Source organism: Leptonotus elevatus, chromosome 20 (assembly GCF_054856555.1).
Source record: "Leptonotus elevatus isolate MCC_2025b chromosome 20, RoL_Lele_1.0, whole genome shotgun sequence".
In the NCBI taxonomy this organism is placed as follows: Eukaryota; Metazoa; Chordata; class Actinopteri; order Syngnathiformes; family Syngnathidae; genus Leptonotus; species Leptonotus elevatus.
Genome location: NC_141258.1, coordinates 8134470 through 8157095, shown reverse-complemented (window position 1 = coordinate 8157095; position 22626 = coordinate 8134470). Strand labels below are relative to the sequence as shown.

At 42.8% G+C, this 22626-nt stretch overlaps 1 protein-coding gene across 2 annotated transcripts; it reads left to right on the top strand.

The window, feature by feature from the left end:
• Positions 1-789: 789 nt before the first annotated feature.
• On the top strand, positions 790-22045 carry dusp3a (dual specificity phosphatase 3a). Of its 2 annotated transcripts, XM_086064945.1 has the most exons (4): positions 790-1118; positions 4951-5183; positions 7074-7279; positions 21948-22045. In XM_086064945.1, exons 1-4 carry the CDS (start codon positions 910-912, stop codon positions 21966-21968), a joined length of 669 nt encoding a protein of 222 aa, XP_085921071.1. In that variant the 5' UTR covers positions 790-909; the 3' UTR covers positions 21969-22045. The 2 variants fall into 2 exon arrangements, with proteins under 2 accessions (XP_085921071.1, XP_085921070.1); XM_086064944.1 differs by lacking the exon at positions 21948-22045 and having other exon boundaries at positions 7074-11031.
• Positions 22046-22626: the final 581 nt, after the last annotated feature.

Below are 22626 nucleotides of genomic sequence, written 5' to 3'. Positions count from 1 at the left end.
CTGAAAAGTACTGTACATTAAAGAATAAACGAATAAATAAATACAAAATGGTAAATAAGAAACATTGAATATTCAAAGAACGTACCAACTAGTTTACACTTCATATTCTATTTTAAGGTCAGGCTATGGATTTAAGGAGCCTAATTCAACCAATAATTTGTTAAAGAGACGTTACTTAGCCATTTTGTGGGTATAAAGAAGCTCCAAAATAAAATAATTTGTTACGAACTGGAGACACTTGTTTTTTATTTTGGATACATAAAGTAACGTCATCCAGTCTACAACCACAAGAGCAAATGGCGACATCTAGAGGAGGACAGGGTTAATACAAGTACGTCTTGTTAGCACGCGTGAGCTAACTTATCCTCCCATCGTGCGTTTGCATTTACTCGCTGCTTTCCCAATGTGTTCATATAATGTTTTTTTACCTCGAGAAGCCGCACTGACGGCAAAGTGTGGCCGTCGTCGGGCGTGGAACACAGACGGGCGTGCGTTCACCGGTGGGGCGTGTCTGCTAGGAAGTGACACATTACCGAAAAATAACCAAGCTTGACTTCAAAATAAAATGTTGTGTCAGCGTGATGTACTGTACTGCAATGTGATGGACCCTGTTACTCAAAGGTATATATTTTATAAACGATTCAAACACTGTAAAGTATGTTTGAGGTTCAGCAAAAACGGTTAATTTTAACTATGACTATTCGCCTGAGACTTTTACATTGAGTATTCAAACAGGAAGTAGTCAATGTGATTCCGTACAACTTGACGTCATCTCTTGTCAGACACCCAATAGACCAGACAGTGCGCGCGCGACTCACGTGCGGCGATATGAAGATGAGCTTAAACCACAGTAAAAGGTTCGCCGCTTCCTCGACGACTTCAGTCTGACCTTCATTATTTTGTGGCGCCATGAAAAAACACCACAGTCCCGCCAAGCAGCCCGCGGCGGCGGCGGCGGTGGCAGACGTCCCAGCGGTTGTATCGGTGGCGGCGTCGACTCAGGGCGGCGAGGTGACCGTCCAGCAACTGAACGAGCTCCTGTCGAACGGCAGCGGCTTCTACAGTCTACCGACGCAGCACTTCAACGAGGTCTTCCCCAGGATATACATTGGCAATGCGTGAGTGTTTGTCTCCTTTTTCGTGTTTGTTTTGCTGCCTGCCAGCCAGCGACCGCCTGTTGTTGTCTTTTATTTATTTTATTTTTTTGTTACCGACACACCTTTGGGGCGCCCTCTAATGTGGGTGTTGCGTATCAACGTCACGACAACGCACCAATTAAAGACATGTGTTTTAAAACAGGTATGTATGCCCTAGGGCTTGGATGCTTTCATACACACCGACCAAAATAGAATTGCACCGAACCTTAAACCTAATTCAGAAACCTTGACTGAGCCTAACCTGAAATTGCATAATCCTAGACCTAGACAGGTCTATAACAGGGGTCTTAAAAAGTTTATGTGGGGGCCACTGGAAACGGAGTCTGAATGTGACTGGACTGCATCAAGTATTCCACCCAAAAAAAAAGGTCTTCAACTTAGTATTCGATACAAGTACAAGTAATCGATTCTTCTCAATGTTTATTAACAACAGTTAACAACAGTCTCCCGTTTTTCTTGAAATTGACTGGTCTCATTGTCAACCTTTCTCTTTTCAGAAGGTTTAAAAAAAAAGAAAGAAAAAAAAGCCATGACTTGGACAGGGTGACATAATATATTTTCCTTCTTTTCACTTGGAGTCACTTTAGAATTACGTTTTGCCGAAAGCCGTCATGAGCCTGAGTTATGGTAGCTCGTAAGTGATTAGATTAAACATACACAAAACACTCAGGGCAACGACACATAGGAAAAATAGGTGGGGGCTACACTAACATTTTGATGTTAGGTTATGGTAGGGAAAAATAAGATTATATAGTTATGTGACAAATTCTCTATTTTTAGATATGACACACAGTGGAATCCCCTCTATTGCCTCATTGTTTTTTTTTTTTTGTTTTTTTAATGATTTGCTGTTGCATGCAGTATTACAATATTTTTTTTCTCAGGCACGGCGACATAACTAAAAGTATTGAAAGGTACCTTGCTCCTTTTATATCGACATATTTCATGTAGTTTTGATGCATTTGAGGTCATGCAAAGAAAATTACAATTCATACGATGGCAAAGAGAATACGAATTGTGCCAAAGTTTTTGATCATTACAAAATTTCCATGATGGCGTTTTTTGTTGTACACATTCATTCTTTAAACCGCTTCTGTTGTTAACCTTTCCTGCTTCAGCATTACAAAACAGCTGCGTTTCCTCAAGTTAAGTTAAGAGTAACATTTTATTTTAGTCTGTCTTTGTGTTCATTCATGAAATGCAACCACCTGTTTTTTGGAGGCATTTCTGCCGCCGCCGATAGTGGATGAAGGATAAAAATAAAAATAAAATCAGAAACATTAAATTTAGAGGAAATAAAGCTGCATTTTTTTGAGCGGAAAAAATTGAACTTACTTAGGAAAAGTCGTTTTTAATTTAAAAAGTCAAATTTTCAATGGGTGAATATTTTTTCTTTTCAGTCAGATTGCTTCTTAGAGTCATAAATGCTTTTTTTTTTTTTAAGGAAGTCATTTAAAAAATATATTTATTTTTAGAAAGTCTTTTTGGGGAGGGGGACGTAACTTTGCAGAGGGGTGGCATTGTAATTGTATTTGTTGTGCCTTCCTAGAATTCACATTTATAACTGTTCCAAAATTTACTTAAAAGTCTCTTTAATTGACTAAATTATTGCTAAATTGGCAATACTGACTGACTAATAACCTCCATATCCGCTATGAACTTGAGCCCCCCCCCCCCCCCCAAAAAAAAAGAAAAGCACCAGCATCCAAGCATGCCTCTGCTGAAACACAAAGGATCATGTGGATGTAGTCATTTGCGGGAAGCGTAGCAGATGAAACTGGAGAGAGAAACATAAATCTGAGCTTGTTGGCTGCCCAGCAGCTATCTGCTTTCCAATGAAACGTGTCTATGGGGATTTACGTCTCACAGCTCATACTCAGTCGTTTCCTGGTTTAAGGCAGCCACACACCGAGCGATGCACCTGAACTGGACGGAAATGGACGATCGTGAATAAACTGTTTAGTGACTGACCCTCACTTACAGACCCGAACTTGCATCAAAAAAATGCGAGCCCTTGTCATCTTCTGTATAAACCTTTTGACGCATCGCATAACTTACATGTGTATTATTTTATTGACCCACGGTTATCATGGCGCTATTGTCAAGGAAAAAGCGAACTGACACTCGAGAAGAAGGCATGGCGCTTAGCATCCCGCTGCTCTCCATTTTTTTGGCTCGGATCGCCGTCGAGACAGGAAGAGGGATGCTCTGCTTGCGCTTTAATGGATCACTGCTACAACAAGATCAATATAAACGTGCCAGTCAAGTCCGGATACAAGCGATGCCGACAAGCCTACAAACACTTTGGCTTCTAATCGGCCTTGTGTAATTAGTGCGCTGTTCAAGTGGGCGTGTCCAACAGGAGGGAAAGATCACGTGGCGGTATTGATTGGCGATTTTAAAGTTTGCGACCCCCTCGGGGACCCCGCGGACCTTTTTGTGCTGACGAGTCTGCTTCGGTGCAACCGTAATTGGATAAAAGCTGTTGTTTGCGTTGCCCTCTTCACATGAAGCTTACGCCGGGGCAGGCAAGGTGGTCCAGTCCTTGAAAAATGTTCATTACGTTCTCTGAGAGGCTCCCCGAGGAGTTGACCCACTTGAGGTCTCAATCCATAGTTTGAATGAGAGACAGTGCAATTATCTCCAAACTGCTTTTAGACGTGGTGGGTGTTAGAGGTTGAGCAACCTCAAAAAAGAAGAAAAATGGAATGGGAAGTTAATTCAGAACATACAATTCCTTAGTGTGGTGGCGGTAACAGATCTGCATGTATGTACTGATGAATTTGGGTCCATTCTGTTTATACAAATACAATAATCCTCTCTCCATCACTGGGATTATGTTGCAGATCACCCTTGGAATAAGTGAAACTCATGATCAAATATGCTAAATACGCCCTAGTCATGTTTCAATGGCATTTATGGCTCTAAATTTTATTATTATTAAATAAAGCAAACACATTTACAGAGAAATAGCATAGGCAGTGATTTTGTATTTATTCCCACCCCAAACTAAGAAACTTGGCTTATCGTCTCCCAATATGCAGTACATAATTATCATACCCAAAGATGTACATTATAAATTGAACCTTTTAGCCATTACTTGCTGTAGGCGTAAAAAGCAGGATTGAAGGTGATTGACATTCAGTAATCTTCAGCAAAAACTAAGGTGACCTGATATACTTGACTTCCTTTTTTCAGTGGTCTTCTTTAGCCAAATTTAGCGTCAAACAAAATAATGTGCCACCATCTAGTGGTCAACAGTGGAATTGCAGCTAAAATAAGTGGGAAGCAGAACAAAAATAGTTATGAACTGTTGGGAAAAAAAATCACAAAATGGTGAGACCATGAACCTAGAATTTGTGATGGAGCGGGCTTTACTCCTGTCAAGAGAATCCACACACCTCATAATTGCTCATGACATACTAATTTTAACAATAAATCAAGGAAAAGCAATATTGAGGCTTAATTATCTTGTATTCCCTCAACAACAGATACTGTAGAAACAGGCCTGCCTCAGCTAAAAAAAAAAACCTTCTTTGAAGCAGCAAAATGTTCCCTGAGCTGTTTTTTTTTTAATATGAAAGATGCAGCGTATATATCACTTTGAAACACACTGTGCTGACATGCTTTATTTTTTATTTTTTATATTTATATATATATCGCTGCAGTGTGATGTTTGTTGTATCTACACATCAATCATCCTCCCCCCCCCGTCCCCCCCAAGTGTGCTGTTCCAGTGCTTTATGTTCATTTTTCAGCAGGGGGGATGAACACTTGTCTCCTTCCTCTGCAGGTTCGTGGCCCAGAATGCAATGCGCCTGCAGAAGCTGGGCGTGACGCACGTGCTCAACATGGCGGAGGGCACCTCCTTCATGCACGTCAACACCAGCGCCGATTTCTATGCCGGCACAGGCATCGTCTACCACGGCATCAAGGCCAACGACACGGAGCAGTTTGACCTCAGTGCCTTCTTCGAGGAGGGCGCCGGCTTTGTCGACAAGGCCCTCGCGCACAACAACGGCAAAGGTGAAAATTTGCGGGTCAGCTTCAACCTGTGCGTTCCATGTCGGTATCCTCAAGTGTGTAGAAAAAAAAAAATAGAGACTTTTCTCTTTCAATGAAGTTTTCTCCACCAGACATTTATTGAATGAATTGATGTGATGATGCATTGTGCTCTCAAAGCCAATCATCTGTGGCTAATTCCGACTCACGCCAGAGTCCTGCTCCATATTCCATTATCAGATCACGTCCCTGGATATGAGCAAGAGCACTTGTAGAACGCGTTGTTCTACTCTTCATATCTTTTACATGAAATATTAGATATAAAAGGTGCTTCATCAGCGTTCCGCGGAACAAAAAAGCGCACCCACTTGAATATTCGGAGCCAAGATCCGGTGTGTTTTGCCGCAGAGTCCGATTTTGCTGCGCGCGACATTATCGGCTCATTTTTGTGAGCGTTGTTTGCGAGCCAGTTTTCAAAGGTCGAAGGTTGGTGGATTTTAATGAGCGGCTGCATCACCGTTGCTGCAGTGCAGACGGCGTCTCCTTGTATACGAGGACTCATTTTCCATGCACAAGATTGCTGACCTTTTCATTCGCTTTGGAGATGATGTCTGAAACTAGATGCAAGGGAAGAAGCTAAATTGTGTTTTCACCAGTTTTTGGAAATTGTGTAATTTCACTTAATTGGTCTAAAATGTTGTCCAGCTCATGATAACTTGTGTAGAAAATGGATTGAGTTGCCATTTATACAAAAGAATACGGCATATACCCCTACTTGCAGGTGAAAGGCACAAATACTACCATGAATTGCAGAAAAACATGTCTAATTGACGCCCCTTTAAAATGCTTCATTGATTAAACCAGGGGCCACTTAAACCCAAACAGGTCAGAAATATTTCCTGGGTTTTTTTGTGTGTGAAAAATTCTAAGTACATACTGAAAATATTATTTATTGTCATCACATTGCAACAAAAATTAGCGCATTTTTTTGCAGCCAAATTTCAGAATGTCATTTAAGTGGTCGTCAGTGCACCCTACAGTGATCTCTTGTCGTGGGCCAGATTGGAGTCCCTGATGGGCCACTTTTGACCCACGTGCTTTATGTTTGACACCCCTGGTTTAAACTACAAACATATCACAAACTATGATCCTGAAAATTAAAAACGAGGGGTGTCAGGCGATTAAAATTTTAATCGTAATTAATCGCATTACTTCACTAGTTAACTCACAATTAATCGCAAATGTTATATCTGTTCCAAATGTACAATAAAATAATTTTTTTTTGTAATTATTCATACTCTTGTTAACATAAAAGTGGAAAAAATGTTAAACTAATAGAAATATGGCTGAATCTTTTGGTCATTGATACAGTAATTTCATAATTCATAAAATTGAGTTAAAATTAAAAAGATGTACTGTACTGTAAAAAAACAAGTGATATTGATTTGTGTTGAGGTCATTTTTCTGCCACGAGATGGCATAATTGCATTTGTAAGACATTGGTGACGGCTCAGGGCATTTTTCTTTTCATATTAAGAGCTATCTAATCTTTAACATGAAGTAACTTGTGAAATTCTGCACGTTTTTAAAATTGTAATATACGACTTGACCCCATTCTTCACAAATATATGCATTATTATTACTGGTAAATTTTGAAGTGGACGTGTCTGCTGCGTTGTGACTGGAATTCCACCAGTACAGGCTTTCCAAGTAAGGGGCGGTCATTAATCGCACATAAAAAAAAATTGTGCCGTTTAGGAACTTTAAATTAACTCAAAATGAAATCGCAAATTTTGACACCCCTAGTAAAAACCCAATAAAAACGATTGCTTAAAAATCCAGGATAGCAACTTTAGACTCCAATACCCAAAATGCACTGGGCCTGCGTTCAACTCATCCTGTTGTGTCTCACAGGGAAGGTGTACGTGCACTGCAGGGAAGGCTACAGCCGCTCGCCCACCATGGTGGTGGCTTACCTCATGCTGCGGCACAAAATGGACGCCCGGCAGGCGGTGGCCACCGTACGGCAAAAGAGGGAGATCGGCCCCAACGACGGCTTCCTGCGCCTGCTGTGCCAACTCAACGAGAAGCTGGCCCGCGAGGGCAGGCTGAATGGCGAGGTGGGCAAACTAAAGACCAAATGAAAACGACCTCCCATCATGCCTTTCACTGGTTTCCCGCTGCTCTCCAGGACTCCTCCCACAAACCAGCACCCGTCTGAGGGGTATTCTGGAACATGCTTTTTTTAATCATTCCGCGCACGCACACGTCCATGTTTACCTTCGAATCGCCATGACGAGCTGCTGTAAACTCACCGATCACGCCACAGAGCTAGATCTCATAGAACCGAGCTACTTCAAGCATTCCGACGCTCCGTACTCCCACGATTCCTAACGTAAAAGACGACAGCACAATCAATCCGAGAGGTTTCACTGCCACGAACGTCGGAAACCTAAAAGTCAAATAAACGGCCGATCACGATGCGATGTAACGTTACATAGAAGCATTCCGTGAATCCACAGCAGTTTTTTTTTTAACCAACCGTGCTAACGCGTTAGCATAGCGCCTCCTAAAAACCGACCAGAGGCCTCTCCGTTTGACGCTCTCCTGATGCATCATGGGATAAAAGTGATGCAAGTCATTGTATCCACTGCCAGTTCGCACATCCCATACCATGCACTTCTTTTTTTTTTGTGTGCAGTAAAACATTGCAATATATGTCAATACTCCTATATTATATACAATATATATAGAATGTAAGGCCAGCTGTCAGTTATTTAACAGTCAACAATGCCGAATGTGTCGCACATCTCATCAATCAACTCACTATTTATTCCTCCTTTGCTATATGTATAAATATATGCATATGAATATATACATGTACTGTGCGTACTGTATATACGTATTTACTGTACGTGTTGACATATATGAATGTATGAGCAATGTATCCAACGTGTAGGTGTATCGTCATTGTGTCTTAAATATCACTTGTCTATACGACTAATCAACCTCAACGTCGCCCATTTACATGTACTGCAGTATATTAATTAATATCCAAATATGATGTGCATGGACTTTACTGTGACCACAATCGTGCGATCCGCGATCATGAATTGTGCGTCGACATTGCGACACAGGTGGCAGTCTGGATTGTGCTGATGTCATCGCATCCAAGCCTGTCACGCCCTTGATGCGCCAACTTGCCCAGAAAGAAAGGGTTTTGATTCCATTTCTAGCACTATGCGGAGCCTCCACTAGGGGGCGTCCTTCCATAATGTTCCAGAAAGCAGCCCCATTGAGATGTTGTAGGACTGCAGTGGTTGTTTGGTAGATGTCCAACCAAATGTGTTCCAGCAGCAAAGACTTGGCCCCCGTCTGACGCAGACATGACTAAACGCTGCCAGATGCATCGCAGCGCCGTTCGCTGACGTCTCAACATGCGTCGGCAGGTCAGTTCTTATCAAGGGGGGGAGTTGCAAGACGGCCCCCCCCCCCCGTCCCCAGTTTGTCCTTTGGCCAACATGTCACTGGTTGTGTTAGTCCAAAGTGTTTGGCAACAACCATCGGGTGCACTCGGTTAAAAAGCTGAGATCTTTGTCAAAAATGTGTCACTTCGTGTTTTTCACCTCATCACAACCCGGCGATCACACAAAAAGTTGCGCGGAAACAATATCACTTCCTTTGAGTCACACAAATCTGCTGGCACACCAATACCCGGAAGTTTACTACTAACTCTTTTGAGTCTTTGTGGTTCTCAACACAAAATCCATCCTTCTATACATCATTTTTCTTATCAAGCTTGATCTCATTTGGGTCACGTATGCGCGGCCTCAACTGACTCAAAGACAATTTAGTCCTCACTGAACCTCACGTGCAGACTTTTTCAATGTGCGAGCAACGTGAGGTTGGAGATTCAAAACCAGAACCAACAAAATTTGAAGGTTTAAGATATTCAATCGCGTATATGACAAAAGTTGAATATTGCTTTCGGGTGAAATATCAGGATAAACTTAAAATGCACTCGAACCCTAACAGGTGAACTTAATTTGACCTTCTTTTAAGTGTTCAACATTCAATGCTTCAGTACTGTTTGACTTGCCGCTATCTAACAAGCAAAATTCTAAATTCACAACAGCCGTTCGATCCACGATTGGCCCAATACATTTTCCGGTGCAACCTCTTCATCCTGCTGTTCACATTTGCGACATCATGACACCAAGATGCGACTTGGCTAATCATCGACAGTATTCACCATGCGAGACTTCAAACAAACTGTCCTCGGAGGGAATTGGCCACTTTAGCTTAGCTTGTCAGACAGCAGGCTCCAGCAGAGAGATGAGGAAAAAAAGGCGTAGGCGCCTGTTGTGGAAAATATACGAAAACATTGAACAGTTGAACATTTGCTTTCAAAGGTTTCGAGAAGGTCAAAATTAAGTTGACCTGTAAACAGAGGTGGCAAATTCAGGTCCAGAAAGTAAAAACCCTGCCACAGTTTGGCTTTAGCACCAGGTGCTAGCGAGCTAGCTCCTATGGTGCTTGTTTACCTGCTCGCTAGCTAGCATCAGAGGCTAAAGACAAACTGGCAGGGTTTTTACTTTCTGGATCTGGATTTTCCACCTCTGCCTGTAAAACATTTTGTTGATTCTGAAACTTTGTGTTTAGTGTAAATCCTCTCAACAACCCACATTTTAAAACACTCATAAAATGGACCAATCTACATCTTTTCTATGGCGCATTCACGACTTTCTTCACATCTGAGTATTTGTTGCATAATTTATGACAATCCATCAACCTATGATATATTTGATGTTTTAGCACAGAAATCGAAACTGCCACCTGCTGCCCAGTCAATGTAATTGCTTTTAATTAACTCACCTCATCGTGTTTCCCGTCCGTCATTTCCAAGTGTAAAATTCGTAGCATCGCGACTAATTGGTGTTGCTGAGCGGGCAATGCGCCACCAGCGTCACTTTTGGAAGCTTTGACCGCGCTCCGCTGTGTTGGTTCCAGAACTGCGAATGTCAAATTGTATATCGTTATATATACTACGTAATATGTAACATGCACTAAGTGGTGAATTGCTGCATTCAATGTCCAAGCTGGCCTAATATATTGGTCGGTAGTAACATTTGGTTAACCGCTTACCGGGGAGGATAACAAGTGGATCTTAGTTGAATTGTTTGGGGTGGGAAAGGCGCCGGACAAGTTCTTAATCTTCTTTGACAAACGATGACATCACGGGCCCGTTACCCGTAATTGTAATGGATTCAACAATGCTGGTTTACAACATTGTGAAACATTGAAGTAGGTTCATTTGACTCCCAGATAACTTCCTGTGATTTAAAAAAAAAAAAAAAAAGGGAAAAAAAAGTTTTGGGGAGTCCAAATGTGAAGTCTCCCGTGGTGTAATTTGGACATCTGCGCTTGAAGTCTCCTTTTGTTGGGAGCCCCACGTGGCCGACAACCGATACTCGGCACATCATGGAAACTCATCTGGCCTGAACTTGTTCACCTTTTCCCCCCGCTACGTTTTCCCACCTGAGAGCTTTTTAAACAAGCGCCGGAAAGGAGTAACAAAGTGGGAGTTGGGGCCAGGTGGAGTCCAGTGGTGTTCCAACGGTTTTCGCACAAAAAGAGTCCACTGCCTTGACTCCTGCTTTGTCCCGTTTCCCATTTTAATGATGATGACGACGACCCTAACGACACAGCCCACCTGAAGCCTTACAGCGTGTCGTTCAGTTTGTCAATTTCACCTCACATGGCGGGAGGGCAAAGGTTGAAGTGCACTTGATTTAAGATTGTTTTTGTTTGTTTTGTTTTTTCTTATCTAGGACTACTTTGTTAAAAATAAACTACTGAGTTATCAACTGGGCTAATGGCTCTTATTGCTCTGTGTTTGGTTACCAAATATTAGAAACATCTTTATAGGCCAGGTTACAGCAACCTTTACTGTCGAGAGACATTTTAGGCCAAAAAGACAAAAAATCTGTCCGGAGCCGCAAAACCTTTGAACATGGTAACGAGCAAAAAAAAAAAAAAGTATGCTCATGTTAGTCTAATGTACTGTGGGCCCAAGAGCGAATTAGAGCTGCATCATAACAGAAAAATATGCAACATCCAATACTTTGAGATTAATTTACCTTCCTACCTTTTGTAGATTATGGATTTTTTTTGGGGGGGAAGTTGTAATTTTTCAGATTTTTCTGCCTTTCTATCAAATTTCCGACGTTTTTGGCAATTTTATGGACATATGGTAATTTTCTGCCCCTCTTTCCTTAATTGGACAATTTATTGCAAAATCTTTGGCAATTTTGTGAAAGAAAAAACTCCGCCCCTCCCTAAAGAAACTAAAGGGAAGATGAAAGCTGATAGGTGTAGTCAGAGTAAAACAGTCAGGGCTCTTTGTACTCATCTGGGCATTGGTGGAGCATGCATGATGTAAAAAACATGACCTTTTTAAACGGCACAATGCACCTTTTTTTGGGCAAGTTTGTGGACATTTTATCGTAATTTTCGGGATTTATTTTGTTTTGAGAGATTTCATAGTTACTTTTTAAACCGTCTTTCCTGCTTTAAAAAAAAATCTGACACGGGTAATTTTATCTGCATTTTACAGTAATTTGGGGGATTTCTGCCTATTTTTATTTTATTTTTTTTACATTTTTGGCAATTTAATGGACATCTTATGGTAAATTTCTGCATTTCCTCTTTCTTTCTGGACATTTTTTTAGGAAAGCCTGAATTAAAAGTCTAATTATTTCTTCAGCTTATAAACCGTTTTTAAATGCTCTGTTTTGGTTGGCTACCTCGCTGGCTCGGGTTCGAACAACCGCATCCAGGGGGGTTCGGCGCGGTGGAGAAACATGCCAGGCACCAAGAGCCCGTTACAGGGCAGGAAGCACTGCGAGTAAAAAAAATTTGTCCAAGCGGGTTATAGGTCCCTCACTACCACTTTTATTCCAAAGCAGCTCTCCAATCTCATCAGCGTGATGAAGTGACACGCATTCCAACTATGTGTTTGCTTGTGCATGGAAATGTTTACGGCTTGAGCCAAAATCAGAGCCGACTACATCCTGCAGATCGCTTGAAGAAACGCGAGCTGGTGTCAATACAGATTTAGTTGTTTGGGTCGAATACCTCAAATGCCTGGAAACGTGTTTATTTTCGTGAGTCATGTGCTCATTTGCTCACATCCGCTAAGCTAACAACACCTGATGTCGGTCGCTTGTTTATGGAGGAAATGATTCATGAGTGAGAAACAGGACATGTAATCAGTGGCAGGTATTTCTGGCGCTGACGTTTGCATCAGTCACTGCTGAGAATGCGGCAGCGGAGTTCTCCCAAAGTTGCCGTTTTCGGTTTCATCCCGGGGAGCGAGTGATGCTCCAAGGCCGCCGTCGAAGCACATCTGTGGCACAGCGTTGCTTTAGCAGGAAATATGAAGGCGGAGGATCCATCTCCTCAGATCCGCTTCCAAATGGTCTCGCCCGCAGTGTCGCTGGTTTCATCCCTGTGCTGTTTTTTTCTTTTTTTTTTTACTGCACCGCATGTGGATGATCCGCGTACGCCGCCAGTGCAACTATAAAACATCACGCCCAGCACGATCCCGTGTCAGATTTAAAATCAATCGAAAATTGAAAACCTGGCATTGTTCTCTCCCTGAAGGACAAACAACATATCTGCCAACGTAAACGGGGTTACTTATAGTGGAGCAATGCTTGTATAAGGCACGTTCATCGTCATGAGTCAAGAAGATTCCAACGTGAACATTTTGAATGCACCCTTCCGTCCAACCTTTTGCAGAATTCTCGAGAGCGCCGCCGCCGCCGCCGCCGCATGTTGACGTTCACTAGCGGCGGAGGGTAAAAAGTCAGGTGGCGTTGTTAAAAAGCAGACCTGGCGTTCGCAGCTTTCAAACATACCTTTAAGCTGCCTCGCTAATTGCTAAAGGCTGCGCATGATCATCCTGTTGCGCAACCAGATGTAAGCCGCCTGCGCCGGCACACCTCTGACACGGAACAATGCAAGTTACACAAAGCGTTTGAAATGTTCACAGTGCGGCGCCAGACGTACACACATCTGACTTTGGGAGCCAGCTCGAATACAAGCCCCAGTCAAAGTAAAGAAAACGCTCCATGAATCGCCTGACACGCCACTTCTGTGCTTTTCTGTGACTCTTCCCCATGCCGTTTATATTTTTGACTTGGTGAGACCATTGCGAGGCTTCAATTAGGTTCTCAGAGGGAAGAGGCCACTCAGCTTATAGAGTATGGGCGAACTACAGAAAGGCATGCAAATGGGCGTCCTTGGATGTATTGGTCGATTAGTGGATCGAACTGTAGTGTACACAGTAAATTCAGTAAATGTTACTCTAATCTGAGTATTTGGTCTCTCGCTAAATAAAGTACAATTTACACCCTGGAAGAGAGTAAAATATTCAGAGTTTACTCAAAGTATTTTTAGTGCATACGAGAGAATTTGCCTATCACATGAAAAAAATCAGAGAGGAGAAGGAGAGATTATGACTAAAATTGACTAGTTTATTAAAAAAAAAAAGTTACAAGTGTTGATGAATGAACTCATAACCTTCAGCTTGGGAGACTGCCACTCTACCGCCTGAGCTATGCCACTCCTACCGTTTGCTTATTAACTCATTCGCTGCCATTGACGGCTATAGATGTCAACATTTCATTTGAACTATTTCTATTAGTTTCACATTTTTTCCCACTTTTGTTAACAAGCGTATGAAAACCTAGAATTTTTTTATTGTACATTTAGAACAGATTAAAAATGCCCCTAATAAAAAAAGAAAAGAAAAGATTATTAAAAATTTGGGGCGTCAGACGATGAAATTTTTTAATTGTAATTAATCGTTTAATCACAAATTTTATATCTGTTCTAAATGTACAATAAAAAAATTCTAGGTTTTCATACGCTTGTTAACAAAAGTGGAAAAAAATGTGAAACTAATAGAAATAGTTCAAATGAATTTTTGTCGTCTATAGGCGTCAATGGCAGTGAATGAGTTGAGAGGAGACCAAAAACATCATTTTTAGTCTCTTGGAGTTACGGAAATTGCAACTGACGAGCGATATAGTAACACGCAGCAGGAGTTGCGTGGCTCAGGGAGTAGATTAGCTATGGATTTGTTCTTCAACACTTGTGTGACTGAAAAAAAAAAATACTCTCTGCCAAGTGGACATTTTACTCTATTTAGAGTCTACCAAAATAGACTCAGTTTAGCGAAACATGTACTGCGTAGCACATCCTGACATCACCGTGGGCAACGGGGCACTGGTCTTGTCACGCGCGTGTTGGCTTCTGCCCAAAAGTGCCGTCACACTCGGCGAAAGGGTGCGAGCGAGCAAGGTTTCTGCGTCCGCGAAGGGGGAAGCTGCACCGTGGGTGGCCTCGCAGTTGACAGCGCGCTGCCGCCACAGAGACGTTCTGCTTGTCATTATCCTTCGCTGAATTAAACACCGCGGGGGCTAGATTATTCTTACATGCCGGTTTGCTTGACTTATTGATCTTGCAATGGAAAAAAAAAAAAACAAGTTGAAAATAACCACGCATAGCATTGGCGTTTGTCTGCTTGTACTTACATGCTCAATTAGCACCTCTTAATTGCTATCATGGGAAAGCGGCCATTCTATGGGAATGCGAGAATCGCCAGCATCTGTCACACTGCCCTTACATCGTCCATTAAAAAAAATGTCATACATAAGAAAATACAGCTTGTTTTGATTTTCGGTGTTAGTTTTCAACTGTTTATGCCAGGAAATACTGTACCATTTCTGCAACATGGACACAACAGTTGATCCCATAGCGCCGATAAGCATGAAATACCCCCAAATTCTGGGATGTTGGTAGAGTATCTGTACTTGCATTAGTTCGCTGTACTACTATTACGAGCACGTTTATAATCAGAATCACCTTCTTTGTCTTCTTATTTACAACAAATGCATATGCAACATGAAGCTTAGTTTGTTTGGTCAACTATTGGTTAGCTAATGTCTGAAGTTAATTTAGCTTACCTTCCTTCATTGGATTCGACCTGCCATAGTTGTCTTATCTTTGAATTTGTACACATTATACACATTTTTTTCTTTTGAAAACATAACAAACGGCACTATCTTAAATACATATATTCAAATCTTTATCTCAATAGCTTAATACCTAAGTCATTTTTATTTTACCGTTATCAAACAATAAATACCATTGCATTTCCTAGATATTATTTTTTCTTGTTTTCCGAAAACATTCAAATATAACTTGGGTAACTATCCTATTCGGCTAACAAAAACAAGCAAAACTTGCCAAGTGATTTGAGTCTCATGAATGCCAAATCAGTTAGTTTTAGTTTTGCATAAGTTTTAGGCAAGCAAGTCTTAAAAATGGCGAGTCCAGTCAATGTGACCCCAGTCGAGTCCAGTCAATGTGACCCCAGTCGAGTCCAGTCAATGTGACCCCAGTCGAGTCCAGTCAATGTGACCCCAGTCGAGTCCAGTCAATGTGACCCCAGTCGAGTCCAGTCAATGTGACCCCAGTCGAGTCCAGTCAATGTGACCCCAGTCGAGTCCAGTCAATTCGAGCCCAGTCAATGCGACCCCAGTCGAGCCCAGTCAATGCGATGCGACCCCAGTCGAGTCCAGTCGATTCGAGCCCAGTCGATTTGACCCCAGTCGAGCCCAGTCGATGCGACCCCAGTCGAGCCCAGTCAATGCAGTGCGACCCCAGTCGAGCCCAGTCAATGCGACCCCAGTCGAGTCCAGTCGATGCGACCCCAGTCGAGCCCAGTCGATGCGACCCCAGTCGAGCCCAGTCGATTTGACCCCAGTCGAGCCCAGTCAATGCGACCCCAGTCGAGCCCAGTCGATTTGACCCCAGTCGAGCCCAGTCAATGCGAGTCGAGCCCAGTCAATGCGACCCCAGTCGAGCCCAGTCGATGCGACCCCAGTCGAGCCCAGTCGATGCGACCCCAGTCGAGCCCAGTCGATTTGACCCCAGTCGAGCCCAGTCGATTTGACCCCAGTCGAGCCCAGTCAATGCGACCCCAGTCGAGCCCAGTCAATGCGACCCCAGTCGAGCCCAGTCGATGCGACCCCAGTCGAGCCCAGTCGATGCGACCCCAGTCGAGCCCAGTCGATTTGACCCCAGTCGAGCCCAGTCAATGCGAGTCGAGCCCAGTCAATGCGACCCCAGTCGAGCCCAGTCGATGCGACCCCAGTCGAGCCCAGCCAATGCGACCCCAGTCGAGCCCAGTCGATTTGACCCCAGTCGAGCCCAGTCGATTTGACCCCAGTCGAGCCCAGTCAATGCGACCCCAGTCGAGCCCAGTCGATTTGACCCCAGTCGAGCCCAGTCGATTTGACCCCAGTCGAGCCCAGTCGATGCGACCCCAGTCGAGCCCAGTCGATGCGACCCCAGTCGAGCCCAGTCAATGCGATGCGACCCCAGTCGAGTCCAGTTGATTCGAGCCCAGTCGATTTGACCCCAGTCGAGCCCAGTCAATGCGACCCCAGTCGAGTCCAGTCGATGCGACCCCAGTCGAGCCCAGTCAATGCGACCCCAGTCGAGTCCAGTCGATGCGACCCCAGTCGAGCCCAGTCGATTTGACCCCAGTCGAGCCCAGTCGATGCGACCCCAGTCGAGCCCAGTCGATTTGACCCCAGTCGAGCCCAGTCAATGCGAGTCGAGCCCAGTCAATGCGACCCCAGTCGAGCCCAGTCAATGTGACCCAAGTCGCGTCGTACGCAAACCACTCCTAGTTCCTATGATATCATTTAGTACTTTTCAGAGATGGGAGACTCTTCTCGAGTCAAGTTGCGTCGACTGGACTGCAAGTCGAGTCTCCCATCTCTGAAAAGTACTAAATGGTGTCATAGGAACGATGAGCGTTTTGGGTACGATACAACCAAGTGGCATACAAATGCTGGAACACCAGATTGGTTACTGTTGAACCTGGAAATAAAAGCCCCTCAATCTTGAAAAGTGGGCAAGATGGGATATCCTGGTAACCAGAAACGCTAAACAAGAAGAAAGGATTTCAGGAGCTTAAGAGCAGCTCGCCTACAACAGCCTAAGATCAATGTTCTGGGAACGTTTAGTTGACTCGTTCATAGGAACAGCACATGTCCGACAAGCAAGGGCCTCGGGGTTGTTGGGAAAGAGCGCCATTTAGTGTCTGAGGTCCCGCCAGCCTCGCTCCCACAGGCCAACTTCCTACTTGGCAGCTTCAATGGAAGTACTATCTATCTTGAAGATGATCTGAATAGTCTGCAGACAAACAATGACAATTTGGGGATTTGCCGCCGCCAGGGTTAAATCCCCCGTTTTCCTGCGCGGAAGATCATAAAAGATCAAAGTAGTGCGAGCGTCCCCATTTTGCGCTTATTGTGCCTCTGCTGCCCCGTCGCAGGCACTTAACTCCAGCTGACCTCGTTCCCTGCCAAAGAACCCCAAAAAACAGTCAGGATAAGAACCTAACAGTTCTTGGTGTTTAAAACGGGGGGTCCATTGAAAGATCGGAAGATAAGCGATTGTTGTCAAATTCGGACCTTTTCTTTGCCAATTGGAAAAAGTAGCAGCATGCGCAAATGTGAACTATTAGCACGAGATGCTCGGAATGGCCTGCCATATGCCGGCACTTGAACTTGAGATTTTGCCGTCACAATTGATCAACGCACGTCGGCGTGAAGTGTAGTTTGTGAGACGGACCTGGCCGGGCCTCGCATGAGAACATGACAGCAAATTTACGTCCAGCGTGCTTCACATATCTGAGGGCTGCGAGTGTGCGCGGCCGCTGGTTGCTGGTGTTTATTGCGGTTGCGTGTGCTGATTGCAGCCACATGTCGGTGCGACAACAACGCTAATGCTAACGTAGATTGCGGCTTGATTGACACCCGCCGGACGTTAAAATGCGACTCGGGTCAACGCGGGCCCCCGCGTGGAGCGTGACGGCTCAGCGCGTGTTTTTTACGAGGGGAAAGCGGGAAGCGTTTTACTCTTGCATAATATTCATCTCAGATCATTCCAATGGATTTGACTGGACGACCACAATCCATCAAGAGAAAAAGATCTGCACACATAATTCACGAGGGCTAGATCCATTTATTTGAATACATTTCATTGGGGAAAATTGATATTATGCGCAAGTAGTCTTCTTTGACACCATCTAATACTTTCAGGGCTTTGGCATTGTGTGGGAAATGTAAATCGACGAATTCCCTAATATAGTGATTCTCATCTGGCGGGTCTGGACCCAAAAATGCGTGACAGATTGATTTCGGGTGGGTCAGGGATCATTTGTGAAGAATTACAGGTGCTCCTTGGGTCACGATTGGTACTGACATACATACAGTTCACTGTTTTTATTAGTTTCTAAAACAGTTGGGTCAAAAATGGACTGACCCACTACTCTGGTCTTTTTTTTTTACCCATTTCTGAGTCGCTTTTCACAAAACTCCCATCTCGGGAGAATACTTTGAACAAAAAGTAGTGGATCGGTCCAATATTGACCGCAATTGGGTAATTTCTGACCCAACTGTTTTCAGGGTTAGGTTAAAAAATTAAATAAAATTTGGGTATAAAAAAAAAAGAGGGGGGGTGGGGGGCTGGAGTTGAGTGCACTACTTAGGTCATTCTTTTGAGTTGCTTTGCACAAACCCCCTAAAAAAAATGGTCATTTGGTATGAAACAACCCAATAAATCGGGTCGTTTTGTACGAATATATAAATAAAATTGGCTAATTTTTGTACAAAAAAAAAGAAAGAAAAAAAGAAACGAGTAGGAGATTACTTTGGACAAATTGACCCAAGTAGTGGATTGGTCCATTATTGACCCAAATTGGGTTACTTCTGACCCAACTGTTTTCAGAGTTGGTTTAAAACTAACCCAATTTGGGCCCAAAATGGAATGGTCTACTATTTGGGTCAATTTGACCCATCTTCTGATTTGATTTGCACAAACCCCCTAAAAAATGACCATTTGGTATGACAAATAAATAAATAAAATTGGCTATTTAAAAAATAATAAAAAAAGTAAAATAAAAGAAGCAGGAAAATACTTTGGACAAATTGACCCAAGTAGTGGTTTGATCCATTATTGACCCAAATAGGGTTACTTCTGACCCAACTGTTTTCAGAGTTGGTTTAAAGATAACCCTATTTGGGTCAATTTGACCCAACTTTGTGTTGTTTTGCACAAATCCCAATAAAATTGCTTTATTTTTGGCTATATTGTACAAAATGACCCAATTTCTCTGAAAGTTGTGTCAAATTGACCCAGGTAGTGGATTGGTCTATTTTTTTTTTTGAGCCAACTGTTTTGTGGTATTATATTTTTTCTTTTCTGAAATTGCTCAGAGTTTACCATTGCATCAATGGGTTCGTACCGACACATTGCGACTTATGTACACATTTGTGGAGGAGGAATGCCGTGTAATATTTCCCATGCATCCCTGGTTGCCTTTTATTTGGAAAAATGTTAACAGGCATGTTAGAAAGGTAATGACTTGGCGTGTAACGGTAGATACAGATACATATTAGGCAAGGGACTTAAAAGAGGTCAATACCAAGATACATTTCTCAAGTCGGCGTTTGACCCTTGAGTGCTTACAGACTATAACGAACAACAACAACAAATTCTTCATCAGGAAATGTCATCGCCGCAAGCAGCTTTCAACACTTCGTTTATGAACCTAAAGCAGCCGCCTTCTCAACTTAAATGAAAGTTGCGCTCTGCCATCAGCTGCAGCGCTGGAGGCTTTCTTCCAATGTGGTGAGCATCTGATTGTTATTTTACTGCGACGCTGATTAAAAAAACAAAACGCGCGGCAGGCCCCCGGGGGGGCTCCGTGAAGGAAACCATAAAGGTCCAAATGGAGATTGTGACCGACGTCCGTCGCAAGATGCTAATCAGAATTGCGGCGTCGCTGCTTGGCACGACTTCACACAACGCAACGCAGCATCTCCTCGCTCTTAAATGACACATGGGGAAGCATCGAGTCATGCTGTACAAAATACAAATGCAAACTGCGGGCATGTAAATAAATGCAAGCCAATGAATCAAATATCAGCTTGCTACCGATCCAAATGTATTTATAGAGCACATTTAGAACCACCGCGGTTGAATTAGTGGCAATTCATTAAAACATAGAATAGAAAACAATGTAACATAATATAATCTAAAAAAAAATCATATGTAACCAGTAAAAATCATGGGAAGTTCAAATTTGGTGATAACGCGGTATTTTTTCCCCCATTTTTTTTTTTAAGTACGTTCGTAGCTGCCACTTAGCTGGTTATTTTATTGTTTTATTTTTGTCCTACGTTGCAGTTTGAGTGCAGCAATGGGATTAGCCCATTGTGTATTTAACAGAACCACATGAACTTGGTCTTTCATAGGTTTGCTAGCTTAATGCTAACACACAATGCAAAACACCTTAGATGGAATTCTCATTGATGTCGGTAATTATAGACCTTGAAGCAACTTGTATTTGAACCCTCGCGGAAGTAGCACATGGAGACAGAGAATATAACGATGCTCTCAGGCATATATTCTTTATCCTCTGCAAAAATGACAATTTTTGCAGTTTATTTGTGATTCTTCCGCATCAAATCGACGTGTAGTATGTGTATGTATTCTATTATTTTGCCAATGCCCATTGAATTTTGATGCACAAACTATTACATTCTTTACTTTGTATAATTATATTATTACTGTATGTATGTATGCATATTTATGAGGTACATATTTATTTATAAAGTTCAACACTGTATAGTTTTTTTTTTGTATTAGTAATTCCGAATGTGCCGTGAAAGATCGTCATTTATTTACTACAAATATCTATATTGATTAATCTATCTATTCCAGCATCTTATAATGACAGGCAGATAAATTAAATGCTTTTACACAAAAAAAGGTACGATTAACTTTTGTATCCACGAGTTGCCAATCACACAACAGAATCGTCATTACTTCGCTGCATGTACTATTTGCAACCTTTCTCTACTTTCTGCTTGCAAATTGCCCTCGCTCCTTCTCCCTCTAGGAGGCAGTGTTTCCTCAGTCAAGGCGCTCATGCGTCAGACTTAATCCAATGATCGTTCACCTTGTTTTGCACTCATATTGAAGGTGATAAAGAGCCAAACAATGAATAAAATAAATAAATAAATAAAAGTCATTAGGACCAAAGAAAGGGCTGCGGGTTATCATGCTGAGCTCATACGGCGCCGAAGTGGACCTGTGCAGGCTCAGTTTTTCTGGCTCTGTCATCCTCATCCATGATTTTTTATGTGTGACAAATCAAAGCGCGGCAGGAGCGGCGAGAAAAAAAAAAAAAGGCCCAGACAAGAGGGACCATCGCGTCTCCTGGGGTGAACACGAAGGGGCCGAAATGTCATCCTGATGTTAAACCGAGTCTGTGGGGGGAAATGTGGAGGGGATCTTAATTTGGAACGCTTCCCTCTCCTCCGAGGAGCCTCCATCTGTCAACGCTCGTCAAAGCGCTGACATTGCTGAGGATGCCAAGAGCCTCTCAGTCGACAATGTCTAATTTGAAGCAGATCCATAAACGGCGGCGGTTTAACTTTTCACAAACGCGTCACAATTATATAGAAACCGTTACAATACAAAAAAAAATGCAACACAACGGCACACAACTGTGCCGTGTAATCATCTGAGGCCGTTCGGAATCGATATTAACGTGACAAAAAGATGAACAATGTAAATATAAAATACATCATACTCGCAGAGATGCTAATTATTAAATTGTATTCATGTGTGCAGATGGAACAAGTTTTGCTTTGACCAGCCAATCAGAAGCCAGAAAAATGCTGACATGGAGACTGCAGGCGGACGGCGAATTTAAAATTGGACTGGAAACGTAAGTTACATCAGCCGGCAACACCCTGGGCAGGTTAGATTGACGTAACATAAAATGAAATTTACACATTTGCAATTTGGCAAATTTGGCTATTAGCTGATTATTATTAAAAAAATTTTAACCAATCCTGCTATCAGCTGAAAAACTCAACTATTCAATATCGGTATTGCTTCTGTGCCATCTGGTGGCATTTTTGGTCCTCAAGGAAACAATTTGAAGTGAGTTGTGGAGCTTCATTTAGACAAAAGTAGTCCTCATCCACCAGTGTGTGGTCCCTTTAACTGTCCATTTTCTGGAAGCAGCCAAAAGAAATGCTACAAAATGAAGAAAACAGACGGTGAGGAATAAACGAATGCAATATCACATTTAAGGGAGAGCGGGTTTAAACGTAGCTTCACGTCACTCTCACCGAGTATCAGACTAAAGCCGCACCCCCTCATTATCGTTCATGAACGTAATTCTCAAAGATGGCCATTCATAACGGCGCGAGAGTATGAAAGTGTGCAGTCGTGGTTTATACAAGTGCTTACATGGCTTCAACGAAATGGCAGCGCTAGCAGTACTAAGCTAGCCTTAGCAACT